We start from the raw sequence: 22047 nt of genomic DNA, 5'->3' as shown, positions 1-22047 counted from the left end.
GTTTCTAACAAACAAATAAGTTCTGTAAATTAGTATCAAGCATTGTGTTGTAAATTTAATCGACAGGGTATTTCGTATTATTACAATCGGGTTCGTTATCGGGTTGGTCTGTTGAGACGGTAAGAAATGATATTCTGCAAAACAGTGCATTGTTTTCACAAATTTCTACAAACTGGTAGGGGACTTGTATTCCTTATGCAATACTCTCAGAATGCTTGTTTATCTAGTAGGGGTATGGACCATTACATAAACATATTGTTTTATTTAATTTTGTATAATTGGTATACTGGTAATGCAATTGGAAAAATTGATCATTTTCTTATTTGTTTTTGCCACTGCAAAAATGGAATTACTGGAAGTATGAGGTAAAAGTACAAGGAAACTTAGGCAGATTTTCATTCTGTACTCACCAGTTACGACAAAAAGAGTCAACCATCAGTTGGCCACCAGATTCCATGCAGGTGTAGCTTTGACCAACAAAAATGTTTTTTCTCGAACAACTTACTTACCCATAGATGGTTGCACAGCTATGAGGCAGGTGACAACTATTTCCCCAGGGTTATCAAGCCCACACTTTTTAACAACCAGACTATTAAGATAGTACCTTGCAACGTCAACAATAGTAGAAAATCCTATATTTTACTAAAATTTTAAAAAGGACAACAAAAAACAGATTAAAAAATCCAGTGTTGCTTCATACAGTTAATGGATCAAGGTGGCAAGCAGTTGGAAAGATCATAGCTATTGGTTATTACTTTAAAAATTACTACCTTAACCAATTACCTAGTTGCTTTTTGGAATATGCTCTCAATAGAGATGCCATTCCAAAAAATATCATTTTGTCGCAATATTTGGAGTTTCTCCCTCAGAGTGAAATCAGCATTATAGAACTTTGAAAGAAGAGACCAAGATGATTTAATGGATTTTCTAGAAGATCTTAAAGTGATTCTCGGGCCAACAAAAGAAAATATAAGAAAGATTATTACAGAGACAGCTCATAAAGAATTAAATCAGTGACCAACTTGGTAAGCGGTAGAGAGGATCCGTTAGGCCGCCCTACGTCATACTCATGAATATTAATTTTTTTAAATTTATTCACAAACTATGCATGTACAATCGTAACATAAATAGATGAATGAAATTGGAAACTCAAGTAACTAATATTTTTTGAGATGATCCGCCAACTATCCCTGACCTCATTTTCTTTTCGTATGTTCAATGAATGGGAAAAGTGGATGTCAACATATCTAAAACATTTAATGTATTCGAACAGTGATTTTGTAGAGGGTAAAATATACTTACATCTGTTAATATAAATACACCTTTTTGCTAACAATATCAATAGATTAAGTGCTCTATACAATACAGGGATGGCATGTTTACATGTACATCCAAAAATTACTGTTTGTTTATTAAAACACATGAATATTCATTATTTTACTTTCGTTTTGCATTCCACGTTACACAAGAAAAAAATGTGAATGATGGAAAGGAAGCACAGATGGGAAAATGTATGGACTTGTGTCACAGAAGATGGGTATTGTGGATACGTCAACTCCTTAGCAGAAGCAGAACAAGTTCGGAAGGAATTTGAGGTGGAGAAAGTCTAACTTTCGTGTCAGGGAAACGGGAAGCTGATTTTGGCGATCACGGCCATGGTTTGTATAGATCAATTACATGTATTTATTAAAGGTTCGAATGACACGTGTTCGTGTTTATTTACACCTGTAATCTATTGGTTAGTTGTTGGTCACCTTGTCAGGTGACATTCATTGCACGGGTTTTAACTGACCGATGTTAGCGCGGAAAGTTTTATAGCCATTCGAAGGCTCTTTTCAGTGCAGATAACTTAATTCCCACCCACCCGCCCTTGCTTTTGATGTTTATTGGAATATTATGTTTAAATATTGTTTTACTTTGTATAAATGAAGATAAAGAAGAAAACTATGTATTTAGATTTGTGTAATTTTAAGAAATAAGTAAACTGCACTTCAGAGCGCTTCACATCCTAATATACGTGTTTGTGTTTTATTTTATAAATTATTTATGTTCGTTTGAGTGGAACGAATAAGAACATAATGTTGAGATTGAAAATACATGTTACCACAATTAAAAAGGTTAGTGAATCTCTGTGAGTTTAGGTTTTACCACGTAAGGCATATACATGCATATACAGATCTGATTTCTGATTCCTAGCTCTGGACAAAGTATAGTAATTGTGTTTTATACATTTTATATATATATATATATATATATATATATATATATATATATATATATATATATATATGTGATTGATAGTCATACATTCCATTTTAAATATATATTATAACATGCAGCTCAATTTGCACACACACACTTTGAAAATTTATTGTCCAACAATTAATAACTTGATTGTTATATATTACGGTAAAACTTGTTTAGTACGAACACGGTTATAGCGAATTCTCGGATATAGCGAAGTCTTTTTGAGTCCCCAGTAAAATTCTTAACAACTTTTTGCAAAATGCTATATATTTACGGATATAGCAAACTGATTTTGAGTCCCCTAGAGGTGAATAATAACGAAATTTAACACCTTTATAACGAATTTCTTAACGGTTTAAAAAATAGTTTGAAAGAATATATTTTCATATAATTTTTTCAATTAACAATCTGATTTTTAAATGTATCATAGTAATGTATTTTTATTTTAAGCCTCAATTAGCAAAAATTATAGTCTGGTGAAAGAAAACATGTACAGTGTATATAGTAAATTGGCTATCGATATTATAACGAATTCGTTATACGTATATAACGAATTATGGATATAACGAAGTAATTCCATAAGTCCCTAGGACTTTGTTATAACCGAGTTTTACTGTACTGATTAAACACAATAATGACTTGTTCAAGTCAAATTTATTATTAAATTTAACTTGGTTTAATTTTATTAGTGAATAAAGTCATCTATTAGTTATTTTTCACAAGATTTTTTTGCTTATTTTTTTTTTTATTTACCATATGTAGAAAGCAATGTATGACTTACGCTTAAGTTACAATATTTTCATACACACGTGTTCATAATATTCATATTTTCGTAAATGTTGGAAACATTTATTTTCATCAAATGCCACAATACTGTTTGCCAGAGGTTAGGCTGAAGGCAAACAGTTTGACTTAATTATACTAAAAATTGGAAAAACTTTTATTTGATAATTCTATTTGATTCTCAATCTGTTTTTAATTACAGATCTTCAAGATAAATTCCGTTTGAGATTAATCGACATTGGCAACAAAGAAACAATTGAATATACTGGCATGCCATTTATCATAGTGTCCAAATATGAGCACCATTGCTTGTTTGGTAAAGACAAGAAAAAGAAAGAAAGATATCCGAATTCAAGAAGCCAACTTTATCAGTAAGTAAATAAGAGTACCAAGATATTTCCAAATATTTTTTCTAAGATGTCAATCTATAGAATAAACACCATGAATTAAAGTTTGAGTCCATAAAATAGTAAAAAAAAAATACCAAACGCGATACTAGCATTGCATTTTCTGTATTCTATTTTGATACATCAGGTCCATAAAGCGTACTTACTTACAAAAATTTGCGCAAAATTATTGATGAGATATAGCTTAAATATTTATACTCTATTTTGTATGTTGAGTTCTAATTTTCCCAAATTTGGTAATTATTTTTATGAAAAACGGACGTCTGGCAAATTTCATAAGATTTCGCAAGGGGGCACACCCGTCTGAGAGGTGATAACGAACAAACTAGCATGTAGACATACATTTTTTTGTATATGTATTGCTAGAATGTATATTTATCATTTAAAGCTAAGCTTTTAATGATTGAGCCCATTAAGTGCCTAGTATAGGACTACCTTAATACATTTTTACAACATGGTCATATTGGCCCCACCCTTGAGCCAGAACCCCTGACCCAGGGGCCATAAATTTTTCAAAATTGTTGTAGAAATCTATATGGATATCATAACCATGCAACCAGTTTTTTCCTCACATGCGTGGGAGTAGAGAAGACGATTTTTGAAAATTTGACTTTTTTTGGGCATATTTGGCCCCACCCGTGGCACCCCAGGAGTGATGGAGCCATGAAATTCACAATTTAGATTTTTCTTACCATAGAAATGCTTCAAACCAAAAATGGTAACGATTCGCCTGGTAGTTTTCAAGAAGAAGTTAAAAATGTAAAATTGTTAACGCACAGCGCACGACGACGGACGAAGACTAATTGCAATAGGTCACCTGAGTGACTCAGGTGATCTAAAAACTGTCGATGGACCCTAGTGTCGTGCCCCTGAAAAGTGGCCAAGATATCCTGCGATGTTTAAGTCAGGTTGCGCAAGAGTTGCAAGTTGTTTCCTTAGTCTGGTAAAGGTAATTGCAGTAAAATTTGGCACATCTGCCTTTTTTTCAAACCTACTTGGACAGTCTCCAGAAACCGCCGTATTTTGTCTCTGCTTCAAAGGATTTTCATTTTCTTTACCATCTCATCCATAAGCAAGATAGCAATTTGTCCCTCCTTTTCCCCTCAATTTCAAAATCTAGTATTAGTATTTCACAGCTTCTCACATTCTTTTAGTGTGCTTAAAACTACTTCCTCAGGTTTTCAATTTCCTCTTCAGCATCAGAAAATTCTTGCAGTTTGATACGTCCAGCTTCCCCACTTCTACGTCGGTTAAATAAAATCAGTTGCTCTAAGCACAGCTGTGCTATATTTGCTTATAATGACAAGCCAAACTAGGATCTTTTTACGAAGTCTCCATCTATGGGTCAGGTAATTATTAAGTCTGGCAACATCTTTAACAACTAAAAGGATAAGTTTTCTGTATTTTTTTTCACTTGAGGAAGTTAATGCATGTCCCGATATGGCATTGACCGTATCGTATTGAGCATGAAAGCACCCTTGAAGACTATGACGTCCAATCTTCCGATCATTATCACGAAACTAGAAGAAAATAAATGATAAAGTTTTAAAAGAGTTCAAACAAATGATGGTTAACAGGTGGGCCATGGTGATTCTGGTAAGCATTGAAGGCATCTAAAGTTGTCTCTTCCAATGGAAACCATTTAATTTTTTCCTTGTTTTAAATTTTATTTGTAAGTAAGGGCACCAAGATCTACAACAGTGACAGCAGAAATCATTGCTTTTAACATATACGACGCATTTAAGATGTCTGTTTTAAACAACTTTGAGGAGCTGTACCCAGCATACAAAGTCAAATGTAGTGTCATGGAAAAATATTTGTAGTGTAACGCTAGAGGATGATATTCTTACCACCTAATTGGCCTTTCGAAGCAACCTTGAGCCTTGAAAAAGGACAAATTGTAAACTAGGAGTAATTTTGCACACAATTTCATATGATCTCAGTATCTGCGTTGGTTAAGTATTCTGAAGAACTATTTCATAACTGAACTAAACTTTTATAATTTAAAAATGCTAAGGATCATGTCTTTGGAAAAGACTAGATTTGACCCAAGTATTTTGGTTAAAGTTTGACATAATCGTAAACCGTATTGACCCTTCCCCCAGCCTCGTTACATATTTAAGCGAGTTAAGACATCGTGAATGAGTTGTATTATTTATCAACAAGTGTATTCAGTCATTAATATGTATTAAAAAGTGAGTGAAACTTTAGAGTATGTGACGAAAAACTTGGGCACAAGCTGTTCTACTGTAACTTAAGCACGAACTATCAAACCATTTGTGAATTTATAGAAGGTAGGTCATCCTTAAACTTATTCGCGAAGAAGGGAAATTAGGTACTTTAATTTATTTAAAACTTTTAAGTTGATTTGTTTGTCATGAACGTGTGAACAGAAAATATTTTCGTACAATACATGCAATACATCAATAGCATGCTGGTTGAAATTATATAAATACAATGTATGCTTAAGAATTTTAAAACATTTCCCCATAGTGCCCCGACAATAAATTATTTCTCATACTGACACTTGGCATTAAAAACAGACAAAATTGCCAGTTATTTGGATTACTCGTAAGTCAAGAACTCGTATGAAAAAAAAGGTGCGCCCGCTGAAATATGGAGATTCCTAACAATATTTTGTTTAAAATTAGATGTCCATTTTGTGGAGTTGATTCCAACTGCAAATGAAAATAGAAGCTTCATTTGATTTAAAATGAACCACTGCATTTCACTTTTTTCTTCTAATGAGTCCTTCTAATGATGGTCAACAGTTCGGTTAATGCTGTATTTTTTTTTTTTTTCGGGGGGGGGGGGGGGTCACGCGGCTATGAGAATTAAAATGTTACTTGAATTGATTTGTTCTTGCCCAAATCTTCTATGAACCCGCGTCGATCGCTAAATTTATAAATAATCGGTAAAAATGTAGCATCACCTTATTATAGTGTCTTCAAAAGATCGTTTGCCATTTAAACTTAATTTACTTTGAAATAACTAGCATTGTTTGAAAGAGAATGAAGTTAATTTTCGATGTATGTGCATCTTAAAAAGTTGGTGTGTTTTGAAGCGATAAAGTTTCTGCTTTGCCGCGCGTAGTCCCCAATCAGAAGATTCACGTGAACTGAATAACCAAATTTATAGAAGTATGCATGAAATGTTCAACTAATCGTATTTAAGATTTTCCTATAAGTCAGAAGTGAAATGTTTACTGAAGTTCCAATATTACGAACGGTCTAATTGCTATATTATCCTCGACAAACCAGCAATCAAAAACTGTATTCCTAACGAACTCTCTACTGAAGTTCAAGAACTCAAGGTTAAATCTATAAATCTCGAGAATTGAATTGTTGAGCTTGAATAGTACTCGAGAAAGTCATGTCCCAAATTATCCGGTTACCGAAAAATGTAAATGAAAATACTGGTTAGACATAATATATATTAGAGCATATATATTTCCGGTTACCGAAAAATGTAAATGAAAATACTGGTTAGACATAATATATATTAGAGCATATATATTTCATAAGAAAATTTTCTAAAGTTTATTTAATATATCTTTCGTTTTTGTACGACTTTGTTAAGGCATCCACACTTTGAATTTCAGTTAAATTTCATGGAGAAATTTCTAGACATTTTTTGTAGTCAGAATATCAAGTGTAATGAAAATTTGACGAGAAGAGAAGAGAGAATCAACGTAACTCAAGTTTTAGTACTCACCTGATCCATCAACAGGCATCCTGAGCTTTGTCATCATCAAAGCAAAAAAATCAAGAAAAGGAGAGAAAATGCTTAATTTATGCTCCCAAAAAGATATCATCATTTAAAAAATGTTTTGTGATGTATTAGACACGCTCTTTTGAGTAACATGGAGCCGGAGAGAATTATTATCCACTGATATGTGTACTCCGTTTCAGAACTCGTCATAGATAGTACAAAGCTAACCGTTTTTCTTCGTAGTCCCCTGTTGCAGAGCTGTTCCTGACCTAAAGGACCTTCTTTTCTTAGACTGATTTTTGTTGGAACACTTCGTATTCTGTTTTTAAATAAATGCAATGGCTAAGTTCTGATGGAGGAAGCCTATGAGACATTGTATATGATAAATAACAGCCCATTTCATTTTAAAAGATCCTTAAAAAATAATTGAGTAAAAACATCTCCAGCTTATTTACGAGTTGAACACAATAAACATACTCTCTGATGCTGATCACGAACATCTTGTCATTCTTCCAACTAACGCCATACTGCTTGCCCCGCCATCTGTACGTGCGTTGCAAAGAGTTAAATTGTACACAAGTGCATCTCTTAATGTACAAAATTCTTTGAAATCAAATATAGTATATGGTCCTTGCTCTGTTAAGGAAGCGATTGTTTCTTTCGTTTGATTCCTCAGCTTTTGTATGCTTGTCTTTTCTGTGAGTTTTATTTGAGCTCGAAGTTCAGACTGTATTTTTCATATTATTGAATCCTCGACATTTATAAAGAAAGAAAACAATTTCAACGCTGAAAACATTATCCATTTCCTCCGCACGATCACTTTGGTGATTCAATCAATAGCTGGCTTTTATTTTCTCGCATTATCACCGGTGTGAGATCGGTTTGTCCGGTGTGAGACAGCAGTGTGAGATTTTTCTGTCTTACACTGTGTATTACTACGCCGTTTTAAAATGTAAACAAATGTTGTCTGCTGTAGGGAAATGTAAAATGGTGCATTGAGATTATCCATTAAGTAATTGTGTTGCTTAATTAATTACAATTTATCATATTTTTAATTAAAAAAACTGCCGTATGCTCTCATTTTGACTTGCACTATTTGAAGCACGCGGAGGGATATACCGAAAGTAATCTTTTGAACGTCATAACAGAAAGTTGTCAAACATCATTTTTTTAAGGTAATATAATGCGAGAAAAATAATCATTTATTATATACTCGTGTGGGATAGTGAAATTCCACCTCGGGGCCAAGATTCACGGTCTAGGACTCGGCAAAGCCTCGTCCTAGACCGTGAATCTTGTCCCCTCTGTGGAATTTCACTATCCCACACTCGTAATAATGAATGATTCTATTAATCTCGCATGCAGTTTTTATTATGTAACGCAGAGCTAATTGTAAACCCTTATGAGCTGTTTTAGTGGGTTTATCAACTGCCAAGTTAAGTTTTGCGTCTTGAAGATTGTTAACATTTCTTCTTTGAAACATTTCACTGCAGCTGTTTGCATCTTTGTTTTGTTATTTATTACGTTTTATAAATTCTATGAATAACCTAGCGATATCGTTTAATTAAGTATCGATAACTGCTTTCGTTCATTCTCTCAGCTATTGATTGTTAGAATTATATGGGAGTTTTATATCATTGTTGTGCCCATAGCAGTGCCACTGATTTGAAGATGTTTTCCAGTAAACAAAAATTTGTTGTGTTTAAGGACTTGCTCTAGGAGATTGATGAGGTATTCGACTGAAGGAATCTGTATCGTAATGTTTTTTACAGGATGTTTTATCTTTTTCCTGATGAAAGTTGGTGTAAAGCGATGCAACATCTATCGCCACTAGAGTGATATCGGCTTGTAGATTTGAGGATTATGTTTTGTTCAGATCATATGTTGTGTCTTTCGACTTTGTGTAAAGAAGTGAAGGTAAATAAATTCTGAAGGTTTTCAGTGGAATGTTCAAATGCCACTTAACATGGGACGTTCTGAATTTTGGGAAGCATATTCCCGGTAAAACTAACCAGGCTTGCTGAACAATGGTTTGAAGAAGTGTACTGTACAATTATTACTATTTTCATTATTTTCAAACATAACAATCATTTACAAATAAAAATACAAACGTGTCAAACGCATCAAGTTTATAAATTAACGTTAATAAAAAAAAAAACTACATAATGCAAATATCACATCTTTAAAAAGTTAAATCTGATTATTACGTAAACACAATTTCGTATAAGAAAGTGAAAAAAGAAATCTTTAAAATTTTAAGTGCACGTAATTATCTGAATGTAACCTTTCAAATAAGAGTCTGCATTAAATATTTTCTCATAGGCATAGATATTGTCATTGATTTTTTCTCTACCGTGTCATCGTAATGGGTTGAAATTTTCATGCCAACATTCATTAGGTATAAGTATGGCACGTAAAGCATTTACGTGTATGTGGGCTATTAAATATTCACATAAAAGCTTTTTCTTCGTGTCATTTAACATGCCTCATCTTTACTTGGTGTATCCATATACTTAGAAAGGTATTTTCCGATCTTTGATTGGCATTATGATTGTGACATGCCCTCTTTTCACATAAAAATTAAAGATAAGTAATTGTTAGGGTGATAACACCTCTGATGAATAGCAATTTGTGTTGATATAAATTATAAATTCATTTATAATCTAATGTTATATATTGAAACTGTTAGTAATTAAACGTAGAAATGAATACATTGTGTAATATGTACTGGGCGGCCGAAGTTTTGTGGATCGAGAAGGAGTATTATTGCGTCTTTTCCGAATTAAATCTTCTAAAACTCGCTGTTCTAAATGAGCTGGTATGGGGTTTTGATGTGTTTTCGGATCTCTGTTTATTGTACAGAGGCTATGTTCCCTGTGTATTTGAGGCATGAAATGGGACCGTGACTTTTAAATCAGTTGGTCTGGTCGGAGTTTTCAGGGGATTTAGCAACATCAAAGCCTTTAATTAAAGTGGTTAGTGTTTTTTCTTGTCCTCTGTTGCGTTTTCTTGAGCAATATTTGTATTCTGATCGCTCCTCATTCGTATGTCGCGCGATGATTGGACAACATACACCAATGCCGGCTTTTTGGATGTTTGAAGCGTTCTGCCGTCTAATGAAGGTAGATTTTGTCAATCCAATCATCAGACAGGTCACACCGACAATTTTTACAAAATTCATTGATCTATTTTATCAAAGTTTATTCTTTCTTGAGCTACCCATATATCATGCCAGTGAAAAAACTTGCCAAGAAATTGAGGAACCACTCCTCAAATGCTTCAAAAAGCAATACATGTATAAAAATGAAATTAAATTTTATATTTATTACTTTGTAATTTATTCGGGTAATTTATTAAACCTTTATATTGCTTCACATTGCTTCTTTTCAGCAAGCATAGTATGTAGGTGTTGGGATATGACAAGGTGTGTGAAGGCATCCCTTAGGTTGGTGTTTACTTTTATCTGTATCGCTCCAGCAATGACATAGGCACTGCATGTTCCACGATCCCCGACAACATGTACAAATACAAGTATTGATGGATCATCTTCCTTGTTCGGTAAATTTTTCAATTAAAAAGGCTGAAACATGTATAAACGATAAAATATAAAAAAGATAAAAATGGATTAATATGACAGCAATTCATGAATATTAATGTATGATATTTCATATGGTCATTTTATTCCTTGTAAGGAAAAAAAAGAAAAAAATAATAATCTTAACCAGCACAACAAAAGTAAGGTCTTCCTTTAGAACAGAAGACCTTAATTAATATTAAATATCATGCATTTTAATACATTCAAGTATAATTAATATGGTTCCTATTCTTATGACCAAAATATTATTTAAAAAGTTTGACAATAAATATAAATGGAGTACTTTGCCGGTAAGTTGATCGTCATGATCGTTCCTTTTTTTGAAGAACAAATAATGTCCAAGTGGATCTGTGTTTTAAAGGATTTCTGCTTTTCGACAAATGGGTGCGTATTGTCTTGACAATGGTATCTAGAAGTAAAAGGACATCAATAAAAGAGCACGCATGCATAATCTAACATACAATTTCATTGATTTTATTTTAAAGATTTCGTACCTGAAAACCTTTTAATAAAACTACTTCTTGAATCACACATTTACATTGGCAACATTGTTTCTCTGTTATTTGAAAAGGTTTCTTCTCCATTGGATATTCATGGTCAAGATATTTCCTTAATTAAAAGCTATATAACTTCATTAAGAGCAATGCAGGTTTGTCAGTAAGTTGTTTCACCGAAGGTTACCTCAACACATGCCTCTAAGACTAGAGGTCACCTCTATTTAGATGCCTAGTACATAACTACGGCCTCAGCTCACGGAAATGGTGTGAACTCTATCTATATGCTTTTGAAACGGCAAGACGTAAAGTAACTAATTTATTTTGGTTTCGATTGTATGTTACGATGTTTCTTTTCACATGTGCCCATGGCAGGTAGTGTATTATATTTCATAAATGCAGTTTACAGATTTGAAACTTTGAAATATAATGAAACATAAGTCATATTTACCAAATAAAAAAATATGTACATACCATGCAAGTAGTCAGCATAAATGAGAATAATGATTTTTGGGAGTTGATTTTTAATCAACTCTCCTATGCAGTCACGCGGACAAACCGAAAGTGAAAAAGTGTTTGGACCCAATCACTTAATCAACACCGCTAAAAAGAAATAGTACTTTAAAATAATCAATAATCGATAAATACGACGAAATGTATTCGTTTGTCTTATTTCCCTTTAGAATATGTATCTGAAAAGCTTGAAAATATTCAGAATTTGAAATGATACGATTAAATTCGAAAGTTTTAGTAGTTGTATATATTCCTACGAAATCAGGTCAATCCAGAGGAAGTCTCGTTCAACCAGACGCTCGGCTGTCTCCGTAAATTTCCGACGAGCAGGGTTTACGGAGACAGCCGAGCGTTCTGGTTGAACAAGACTAATAGAGGCACCGAGCGCTTCCCGGGTAATGGAATTCGGCAAAATTCGGCTGATTCCGTAACGTTAACCTACATAAAAATCGGCCGAAAGATAAAATATTCGTATTTATAAAAATGGTTAATAATTAAAATAAAATGAGTAATTTCGGCAAAAAAAAGTTACTGTGTATAGCGTTGATTTTTAGAATGACAATAGTTTTGGAACTATTTTCATTCGACACATATTTGTACGCCCCACGCTTTATTTTCCCGCCAAGCTTCGAAGACAAGACGACATTCTCGGACTCAGATTTGTCAACGTATCGTTCGAGGTTTCTCAACGGAAAGGTTTGTGTTTTATGTTTGTTTTAAATGCATATGAAACTGATTGTCTTAAAGTTATTTCGTTATATTTCTTACATGAAAAATGAAGTTTGTAACAGTCAACAATTAGCCTAAGCCTTTCTAAAGACACAGTCGCCACTGTTATTGTAATATACCATTTAGCTACAGCTACAGGCATAAGAACTAAAATAAAGAGTTATATTTTAGATATAATATTGTGCTGTTGACGAGGAAATCTTTATGTTGATTGAGGCTTCGCATACGAGTGATAGTCTAGAGTGTGTGTTTTAATGCTTGAAGTGATGATATGTGAATTGCTTTGTTTTTCTCGTGGTGATTATAGAGTTTCATTGGGGTAGATAATCCAGAAATTCAGTCATGGGAAACCTGTTTTAAATCATAAGCAGATATTTATGTTTACCAGTTTTTACAAGTGTATTCATTATTTAGAATTTGGGTGTACATAAATTATCCACATTTCACTCGTCATAGAAAATGGTAAAATAGAAATGCACAGATGTATGTATATCTTGGACATTTGATAATAAATGAACTGCAAGTGTTGTATGTCAGGGAGATGAACTTTCAAGAAATGAACAATCAAGAGATGAATGAACAAGAAATATGAACATTGACACAAGAAATATGCTCTTACCATGCTCAAGATAAATCTCAATTGAAGGCAAAGTAGTTTTGAATTAATATCTTGTGCAAGAAAAGTAACAAAGTGTGGTTATTAACATGTTTTAGGAACTGAGGTGTTGAAAGTGACCATATATTAATCTTAATGGATGTATAGAGACGTGATAATTAATGTCGGGATATTCTCTATTGAGATCCGATTTTCATTAACTTGCACTGACTGATGGTTGATTCCTGTAGATTAATAAAGTGCAGCATATTTATGAGTTCAGAAGACCATTAATTTATTTCAAAATTATCTTTGTTTGATCAAGATTATTTATTCAAGTTAAAGTTATACTCCTGTGAAAAGAACTGAGGGGTTCACATTGCACTGATATTTCCCCTTAACATTGCACTGATATTTCCCCTTAAGATATATAACAGTTGGGGTTGTATAAAACAAAAATTCAGATAACTGCTGTTAACTTGGACATAAAGAATATGCATGGAAAGGCAATATTAATATTTTCCTTGTCGTGTGACTTTGCGACTGCTGTGGAATAGTTTGTGGACCTCTGGTTGTTAAACCAATTCAAAGTCGAAAAACAGCTTAGCTTAAGAAAAAAAAATTCATGTTGTGTTAAGAAATAGTTGACAGAAATTGGAATTTAAATAAGTGTTAGAGAAATAATTAGAAATGAAAAGAAGTTGTAACTTTTCAGATTCAGATAATGAAAGCCTACCAAAAAGGTCAAACTTAGAAGCTGTTCAATATTCCGAATTAGGATTAACAGATGTTCAAGAACATGGTGTAGAAAGATATGAAGTTGTTGAGTCATCAGATACTTCGCTTGCTCATAATGTCATTTTTGAAAGAAGTGTTTTTGGCAGTTTTCACCAGGGTTCTGATAATTTTTCAGAGACAAGTAGGGGCCGGCAATGTGTTGCAAATGCATTGATAAGCATTCTGTGAATGAAGTGTTGAATGTTGCACCTGGTGAACACAACAATCCTTTAAGTATGTTTCAGGATATTTTCTCTGAGTTTCTGGCATTTCCTACTATATATTGTGGAGAAGCTAGGCCAGACAACAAGTCTCGTAAAGTACCTTTGCATTACAGTACCATCTGCAAATGTGAATTGAGGAATGTTGACAGAAGATGTGCAAAGTGCATTCCAAATATCTTTTACAAAGCAAAGAAATTACAAATAAAACAAATCCAAGACAAAGTCTCGCTAGCAATTAGAAAATGTAAACTGCAAGGGAAGAAATTCACAGTAGCAGAGGTGTTGGATTCCATTACGGTAGACAAAATGGTTCATTTAAATGAAGGATATCATGTGCTGCGCAACCTTCGAGGTTCCCCGCCTTATGGGGAAGTTGTTGACTATTTTTTTCGTGTGGAATTCCAACAACGTGGCTCTCCTCATGTTCATATGCTCTTGTGGGTGAAGAATGCACCAAATGTATCTTCTGATTCTTACGAAAAAATTTCGCAGTTTGTTGATAGATATGTCTCTTGTTCAAAAAGTGGTGCAGATCCAGTTTTGGTTAATTACCAGACTCACAGGCATGCCAAGACGTGTATGAAAAAAAACAAACCTATTTGTCGCTTCAATTTCCCAATTCCTCCTATGCCTAAAACCGTTACCTTGTCCCCTTTAGAAGATGAAGCTGTATTGCCAGAAGCAAAAGCAAATTACCAAAAGGTTTGCATGCTACTTAATTCAGATGAAATCAAAAATACTGATATGGACTTCAAAGAATTTTTATCAAAATTAGAAATGGACTTTGAGACATATACATTGGCCATTAGATCATCACTGACACAAAGTAAACTTTTTTTAAAGAGACAGCCATATGAAATTAGAATCAATTCTTATAATTGTACCTTGTTGAAAAGTTGGCTTGCAAATATGGATATACAGTTTATCCTAGACCCATATGCATGTGCAACATATATTGTTTCCTATATCTCTAAGGGTCAGCGAGGGATGTCAAACTTGTTGAATAAAGCATGTGAGGAAGCTCGAAGAGAGGATTCAGACATAAGGCAGCAAGTAAGGCACATAGGGAATCAGTTTTTGTCCCATGTGGAAATTGGAGCTCAAGAGGCAGCTTATCTTGTGTTACAAATGCCTTTTCGCAGAACTTCCAGGTCTTTTGTATTCATCAACACAAGTCCTCCAGATGAACGAGTCATAATGTTAAAGCCTAAACATGTACTGGAAGACATGAAGGAAGACAGCACTGACATTGAATCAAGCAACATTGTGAAACTCTATCAACAGCGACCAAAAAGTATTGAAAAGTTGTGTCTAGCAGACTTTGTATCTAAATTTTCTGTAAGATACAAAAAAAGGGAATCAAATCCTAATTTGATAAGTACAGATGATCTGCCAGAAACAGAATATATAGAAGATACATCAGATGATGTTGAGGATGATTCTGTGGACTTTGAATTACAAAAAAGTTACATGTTTAGAAATGGAACAGAAATAGTTCAAAGGAAAAAACAATGTATTTTAAGATGGGTGCACTTTGATGTAGAAACAGAACCTGAAAAATTTTACAGAGAACTACTGATGTTGTTCACACACTGGAGGAATGAAGTTAAGGACTTGAAAGGAAACTGTCTGTCTTTTGAAACTATGTATTTAAACAAAAAAGATGAAATAGATAGCAAAAGGGGAGAATATGAACCAAGTCGTGTTGTTGTTAACACTATAGAGGAGGCAATCCTGATGGGCAGTTCATTGGAAAATGAGTGTCTTGATTTTGTTGCACCTGAAAATGAGCATAATGAGCTTATTGACAGAGATAACGGTGATAGGCTTTGTCAAAAGTATGGGTGCTTCAACCCTGATCAAAATATGCCAAATTATGATATAGGGATAGACCTTGGCATAGCAAGAAAGCAGCTTGAAAATGAACAAATCACTCAGTGGGGAGAAATAAATGATGATGATTACAGACAATTATTGAGAAATTTGAACAAGCAACAAAAAGAGTTTTTATACCATATTTTGCATTGGGTGAATCCACTCTATGTGTTTTTGACAGGAGGTGCAGGTGTGGGGAAAAGTGTTGTGACAAGGGCTCTCTACCAATGTTTACTGAAATATTTTTCTCATCAATTACAAAACTCACCAGATAACTTGCATGTCTTACTTTGTGCACCAACAGGAAAGGCTGCTCACAACATAAATGGTGCAACCATACACTCATCATTTTGCTTACCAGTTGGGCAAGGTTTCAAATATAAGCCCTTAGACATGCAGCAGTTGAACATTCTTAGGTCTAAATACATGCACCTTAAAGTTATCTTCATTGATGAAATATCAATGGTTGGGCATGGCATGTTTAATTTTATTAATTTAAGATTGCAAGAGATAAAAGGTTGCAAAAAGCTCTTTGGTGGAGTAAGCATTATAGCAGTCGGTGACCTTTTCCAGCTTAAGCCTGTAATGGATGGTTGGATTTTCTCACAACCATGCCAAAACTATGGACCTTTAGCGACAAACTTATGGAGAGACAATTTTCAGATGTTCGAGTTAACAGAAATAATGCGACAAAAAGATGATAAAGAATTTGCTGAGATTTTGAACAGATTGAGAGAAGGAAAGCATACCACTGATGATCTTGCGAAATTAAAAGGTGCTTTGACTACTAATGACAGCAAACTTTCCAACATTCCTCATCTTTTTGCAACAAGGAAGGAAGTCTTTGGTTTTAATGAAAAAATCTTTTCACAGTCCTCATCCGAGATGAAGGTCGTTATTAAAGCTATAGATTGGGTAATTGGGTGTCCTAATGAAGCATTGCATCCAAGGATATTGTGCAAAGTTCCTGATGACAATTCGAAGACAATGGGTCTAGTATCTGATTTGCAATTGGTTAATGATGTGCCTGCAGAAATTACCAACAATGTTAATGTACAAGATGGTGTAACAAATGGATCACCTTGTATTGTTAAGAAATTTGACTATCTTGTTCAGGACTCTGAAAGAGTAAGCATTGTTTGGGTGGACTTTCTTGAGGAATCAACAGGACAAAAAATCCGCACCGAACATTTCAGGCTTTATCATAATGGGATAGAAAGATCTTGGACCCCTATTTTGGAAATAACAAGGATATTCAAAATTCAAATAAATGGAGTATATCAAGTGAAAAGGCGCCAGTTCCCATTGCAACTTGCTGCGGCCAAAACAATACATAAGTCTCAAGGGTCAACCATGCAGAATGCAGTTATCCATTTTGGAAATCGGAAAATTGATCATATTCATTATGTTGGTCTAAGCAGAGTGACACATGTAAGAAATTTACACATACTTAGCTTAAATGAAAGCAAAATCAAAGTATCTACACTAGTGTTGGAAGAAATGGATAGGTTAAGAAGTAAGTCACAAATATCTTTAAGCCTTGAAAGCTTTGATGTCCTGCCTCTATCAGTCACAAAAGTTGTATTTTACAACGTAAGGTCACTTCATCGTCATATGGTAGACCTTAAGAAAGATTTTGCTTTGTTATCAGCAGATATTTTAGCTGTGTCAGAAACAAGACTTGGAGAGGCAGATGAAATTGACATGTACTCTTTAACTGGATTTACTACTTATCGCTTTGACTACCCTGGTACAGCACACAGGCCAGCTTATGGTTTAGCAATCTTTGTAAAGCAGTCTATACTGGTTAGAAATGTGTTCAGGAACCTCATTCACAATATTCAGGTTTTGTCGTTAGAGGTAGCTTGTGCTCACAACTGGTTGTCAATAAAGTTTTTGTATGTTCCACCAAAAACTTCAATTTCACATTTAAAGGAACTGTTAAGAAGCATAATAAGCAATGAACATTTTTCTCAGCCAATCCTTATAGCTGGTGATTTCAATTTTGATTCACATGTGTCTAAAGCTCTTGAGTGTTTCATGCTTGAAACATTTAATCTTAGATATTTAGAGACAGGTATAACAACAGACTATAATTCTGTGCTAGACCAAGCTTTTTTACAAATGTTGGAAATGCTTCTCTTCACTCATGGGGAACTTTGGAGTCCTATTATTCAGATCACAAACCAATATTCATATGTTTCAATTAAACAAGAGATCAAAACTGTTCTTTAGTTAAAAGTGCTTTAAATGATATCTCCATGCTTAAAAAATCCATAGACAATTCTAACAAATTGTTTATTACTTTCATCTGAAACAATATATATTTGACCTACAAACTGCAAATTAAAAAATGCTTTTGTATTCTCTTATTGCAAGACTGAATTTTCAAATATTTACAAAACTTTAGTAATGGTCAATATAAAAAAATCCTTTACATTGTTTCAATTTTAGCTTTTATATGCATTAAAATGTTGCAGTTTTGTTTGAGCAACAACTTTCATTTTAATAGCTTCTTTATTTTAATATGAAGTATTTCAACATTCATAATGCTCTTCTTATTCAAAATAATTGATACTTTTTGTTCCAATAAAATGTACTCTAAATTTGATTGTTTAAAAAAACAAAGCATTTTGCATTAATACAATTTAACTTTTCAGATGTTCAGCATCAAGAAACTGAAGGCTTCAAAGCCGAAGCCGTATTCCAACCCACTTAAAGTAAAAGTGATTGGGGTCGGTGATAAGTCGACGTACACAACAGCCGATGGTAAAGAAAAACAGCTTGTTCCACTTGGGGTTGCAGATAAAGAGGACTCTATAAAAGTGTCCTTGTATGAAGTTGACAAATTACCATTATTGAAGGCAGGAGAATGCGTGGTTCTATCGAACTACGTATACAGAGCGGACCCTCATCCAACAATAGTGGTCACTGCAGTGACCAGAGTCATGAAAACCTCAGCCTTTGCGGTTCCAGAAGATGTCAAATTAACAGCAAAGGCAATTGCAAATCCTGCCCCAGCCAAAATCATAACGATCCACGATGCCAAAAAGAGCCCTATCAAATCCTTGGTATCGATAAAAGGACGAGTTATTTCGGTTTGTTTCAATACCTCTTCAATTTTAAATTCAATTTCTTAAATTTGTGAATATAAAACCTTTACCTGAATCTTTATCAATACATTGTTCAGAAGATTTTTAACAAGTTCTAAATAATTATGTCATTTCAACAATTTAATTTACTATATTTATCAAAATTTTATTTTTTTGACAGGAGGAAATAATTCGAACAGTACAAGTAAGAGGAACAGATGTCCAGGTACGGAATGTAAGGGTAAAGGATGGAACCGAGGAAGTAAAGGTGGCATTATGGCGTGACCAAGTCGATGGGTGCAAAGTTGGAGAATTCTTAGAATTCTCTAATTTGGTGACCAACTCGTACATGGATGAGGTTTCCTTGTCAACAACACAAGGTATGTTTTTTTTTAAATACCCATGCAAACCATGTTTAAGGGGATGTATTAGAATTACTTTGTCTTTATGTATGTAGACACTAATTTGTCTCCCTATAAACTATTACGGTAAATCACAGCATGGATGAGTCTTAAATTATGTATATATTCATGTATGTTGAACATTGCCTAAAGATAAGTGCTTTAAATGATATCTGAAGATAATCACCTGCATTTTTATTAAGATGAAAAACATTCATTAGTTTGTAACTCTTTTCTTACTCTTATTCTCTATATTGTACACTGATCATGAAAAGTAAGGCGGCTTATCCTTGCATTTTTTTAAATATCTATTCTAAGTTTACCAAAATTCTAATTTAATATTCAATTAGTTCTAATTTAATATAAAATTTTGTTCACATTAATATTTCTTCTGCTCATTTCTATAACTCAAAATATGTGAACATTTGTGATTTCAAACTGTAATTTTGATGAAATGTATACAATTTCATGTATATACTTTATATGTACATTTTTTTTACTAATTTGAATGAATTTATGATAGAAATGTTATTACATCACTTGAGTCACTCACGTGACCTATTGCAATTGGTGTTCATCTGTTGTTGTCGCATCTTGTGTATCACTTGAACTTTTTGCCTTGAAAAGCTGTTACTTTAATGAAAGCCCTCTTTGTTCACCAGACCCATGTACGATGTGTATACATTCCCCAGATACACATGTGTCTGGAGCAGTAGCTTCGTTAGTTTACCTGTTTACCTGTGTCATTGTTTGGAATCATTCATGTGTGTGAAGGGATATTATGTAATCAAAAAATGAATAATGAACATAGATCTGCCAATGCAAGCGTTTTAAGATATCATATTCATCAGTAAAAAGGCGACGAGAATAGCAAATTTTAAAATCCTTTAAAAAGAAGTCTGACTATAACAAAATAATTACTGATACAGATTTCTAAACCTACAGTACTTACAATAACTAGTTACGTCAAAACATCACACCTATATCAATCATTTTGGCTGAAAAATCTTATTTATTTTGTATAGCTTGTAAGAAAATCTTCCTCTGAAGCCTCGTTATAGCCTAATTCTATTTTCCCTTGATTAGATTTCTCAAAGCAGGTAAAAATAGCCAGTTTGAAGCGGCATAACACCGTTATTTTTGCATCAATTTTTTGCATGAAATTCTTGTAAATAAATTTTATGACATAAGTTTCACTTAGGCTGGGCTGCAGGTACCCATTAACAGTCATTAAAAGAGACCTATAAAAGGCGACTTGAAGAAAACGTCCTGTTTGATTTTTCATAATGAACTTCATATTTTGACTAATTAATGCAAATCTTGAATACTTCATTTTTTTCTTAAATTGTAACCAATTGCTATGTGGTTTGCTTCATTGTTGTCAAAATTTGATGCCAACTTCTCTTGAACATCTCCGATGCTCAGCAATGTTTAATAACTCCAAATTATCCAGATTTCTTTTATCCATAGCATAAATCTGAATTTTATACAGACATTTGAATTAGTATTTTAGTGTTAGTATTACCATCAGTCACACCACTACATGCTTTGTGTAGTGGATTCACAAGTAGCTACTTATCAATGAGTTATACCCGCCAGTGCACCAGCACTTTTTTTTCACACTTACTCTCGTTTATTCCATTAAATCCATCGTAGACAAATTTGCAATAACTTTGTAAAATGCTTTGATACCATCTAAAAATTTCATTTTATTTAATTTGTCTCTAAAATTATGAAAGTTTTTAATTTGTTTAATATTTTTTAACAAAAAATTTGTGAATTTTATTTGCAGCCATGTGATGCTCCCCCATCAATGCTAACAGGAACAGTCATTGCCTATGAAAAATCTGAATTTGGATTTTCCATTATGGTGGAAGACGGATAGGGTTGGATACCGTTAAGGATGAAACGGTACGATACCATACCGGTATTTTTGAAACGATACGGTATTTTTAACGTTACGGTACTAGGCCTCAATAAATGAGAATAATAATTTTCAATAGATATATTTACAATAACATATGAGTTTACAAACTATGTTTACGTTTCAATCTTTGAATGAAAGATTAACAAACAAATAAATTGAATCTAATTCTCAATTGTTTAGTAAGTTCCTTGTGTTTTCCCCCTTTCCCAGGCAAAATAGCTGACAATGGTTGCAAACACCACAATATGATTTCCTACTGAAATGAGACTAGACAGCGGAGCGGTTTACCCGGTTGCCAGCCATTGTTTGGTCGCACTAATTGACGAAATATCAGAAAATAGAACGGAAATAAATAAAACACTTTTGTGCTATTTTGTCTTTTTAATTTACATTTATTGTTAGAATAAAATTTAAACACTATCATTGTAAATGTATTTTAGTTTAAAAAAAAATTATGCATTCATTTATTAAAGTATTGGCAGTCGAATCAAGTATCGTACTAAGAATGATAAAGCGCATATTTCGTTAATTAGCCTGTCCTTTTAATACGCGGAGAATTCGATTTTAGCGAGTCTGTAATCGTTTTTTAAAATCATTTTAAAGGAATAAAAAGGTTTCAGAAATACCGTTATTAGTACCGGTATTAAATGAAACGGTATTTTACCGGTATTTTTAAA

General features: G+C 33.4%; 1 protein-coding gene across 1 annotated transcript; it reads left to right on the top strand.

Moving 5' to 3' along the window:
- The first annotated feature begins 11746 nt into the window (after positions 1 to 11746).
- LOC128174593 (uncharacterized) lies at positions 11747 to 21328 on the top strand. Its single transcript, XM_052840109.1, has 5 exons — positions 11747 to 12446; positions 18611 to 19048; positions 19224 to 19422; positions 20530 to 20543; positions 21236 to 21328. Exons 1-5 carry the CDS (start codon positions 12255 to 12257, stop codon positions 21326 to 21328), a joined length of 936 nt encoding a protein of 311 aa, XP_052696069.1. The 5' UTR covers positions 11747 to 12254.
- The last annotated feature ends 719 nt before the right edge of the window (positions 21329 to 22047 follow it).

This window comes from Crassostrea angulata, chromosome 2 (assembly GCF_025612915.1).
Source record: "Crassostrea angulata isolate pt1a10 chromosome 2, ASM2561291v2, whole genome shotgun sequence".
In the NCBI taxonomy this organism is placed as follows: Eukaryota; Metazoa; Mollusca; class Bivalvia; order Ostreida; family Ostreidae; genus Magallana; species Magallana angulata.
The sequence above is the reverse complement of the archived record's forward strand: the minus strand, read 5'-3'. Positions and strand labels throughout refer to the sequence as shown.

Excerpts from the sequence above, each read along its gene's own strand:
- LOC128174593 (XM_052840109.1), top strand. The coding sequence starts at position 12,255 with ATGAGTAATTTCGGCAAAAAAAAGTTACTGTGTATAGCGTTGATTTTT. Across the intron at positions 12,447-18,610 it reads CGAGGTTTCTCAACGGAAAG|ATGTTCAGCATCAAGAAACT; the intron begins GTTTGTGTTTTA and ends TTAACTTTTCAG. Across the intron at positions 19,049-19,223 it reads TAAAAGGACGAGTTATTTCG|GAGGAAATAATTCGAACAGT; the intron begins GTTTGTTTCAAT and ends TTTTTTTGACAG.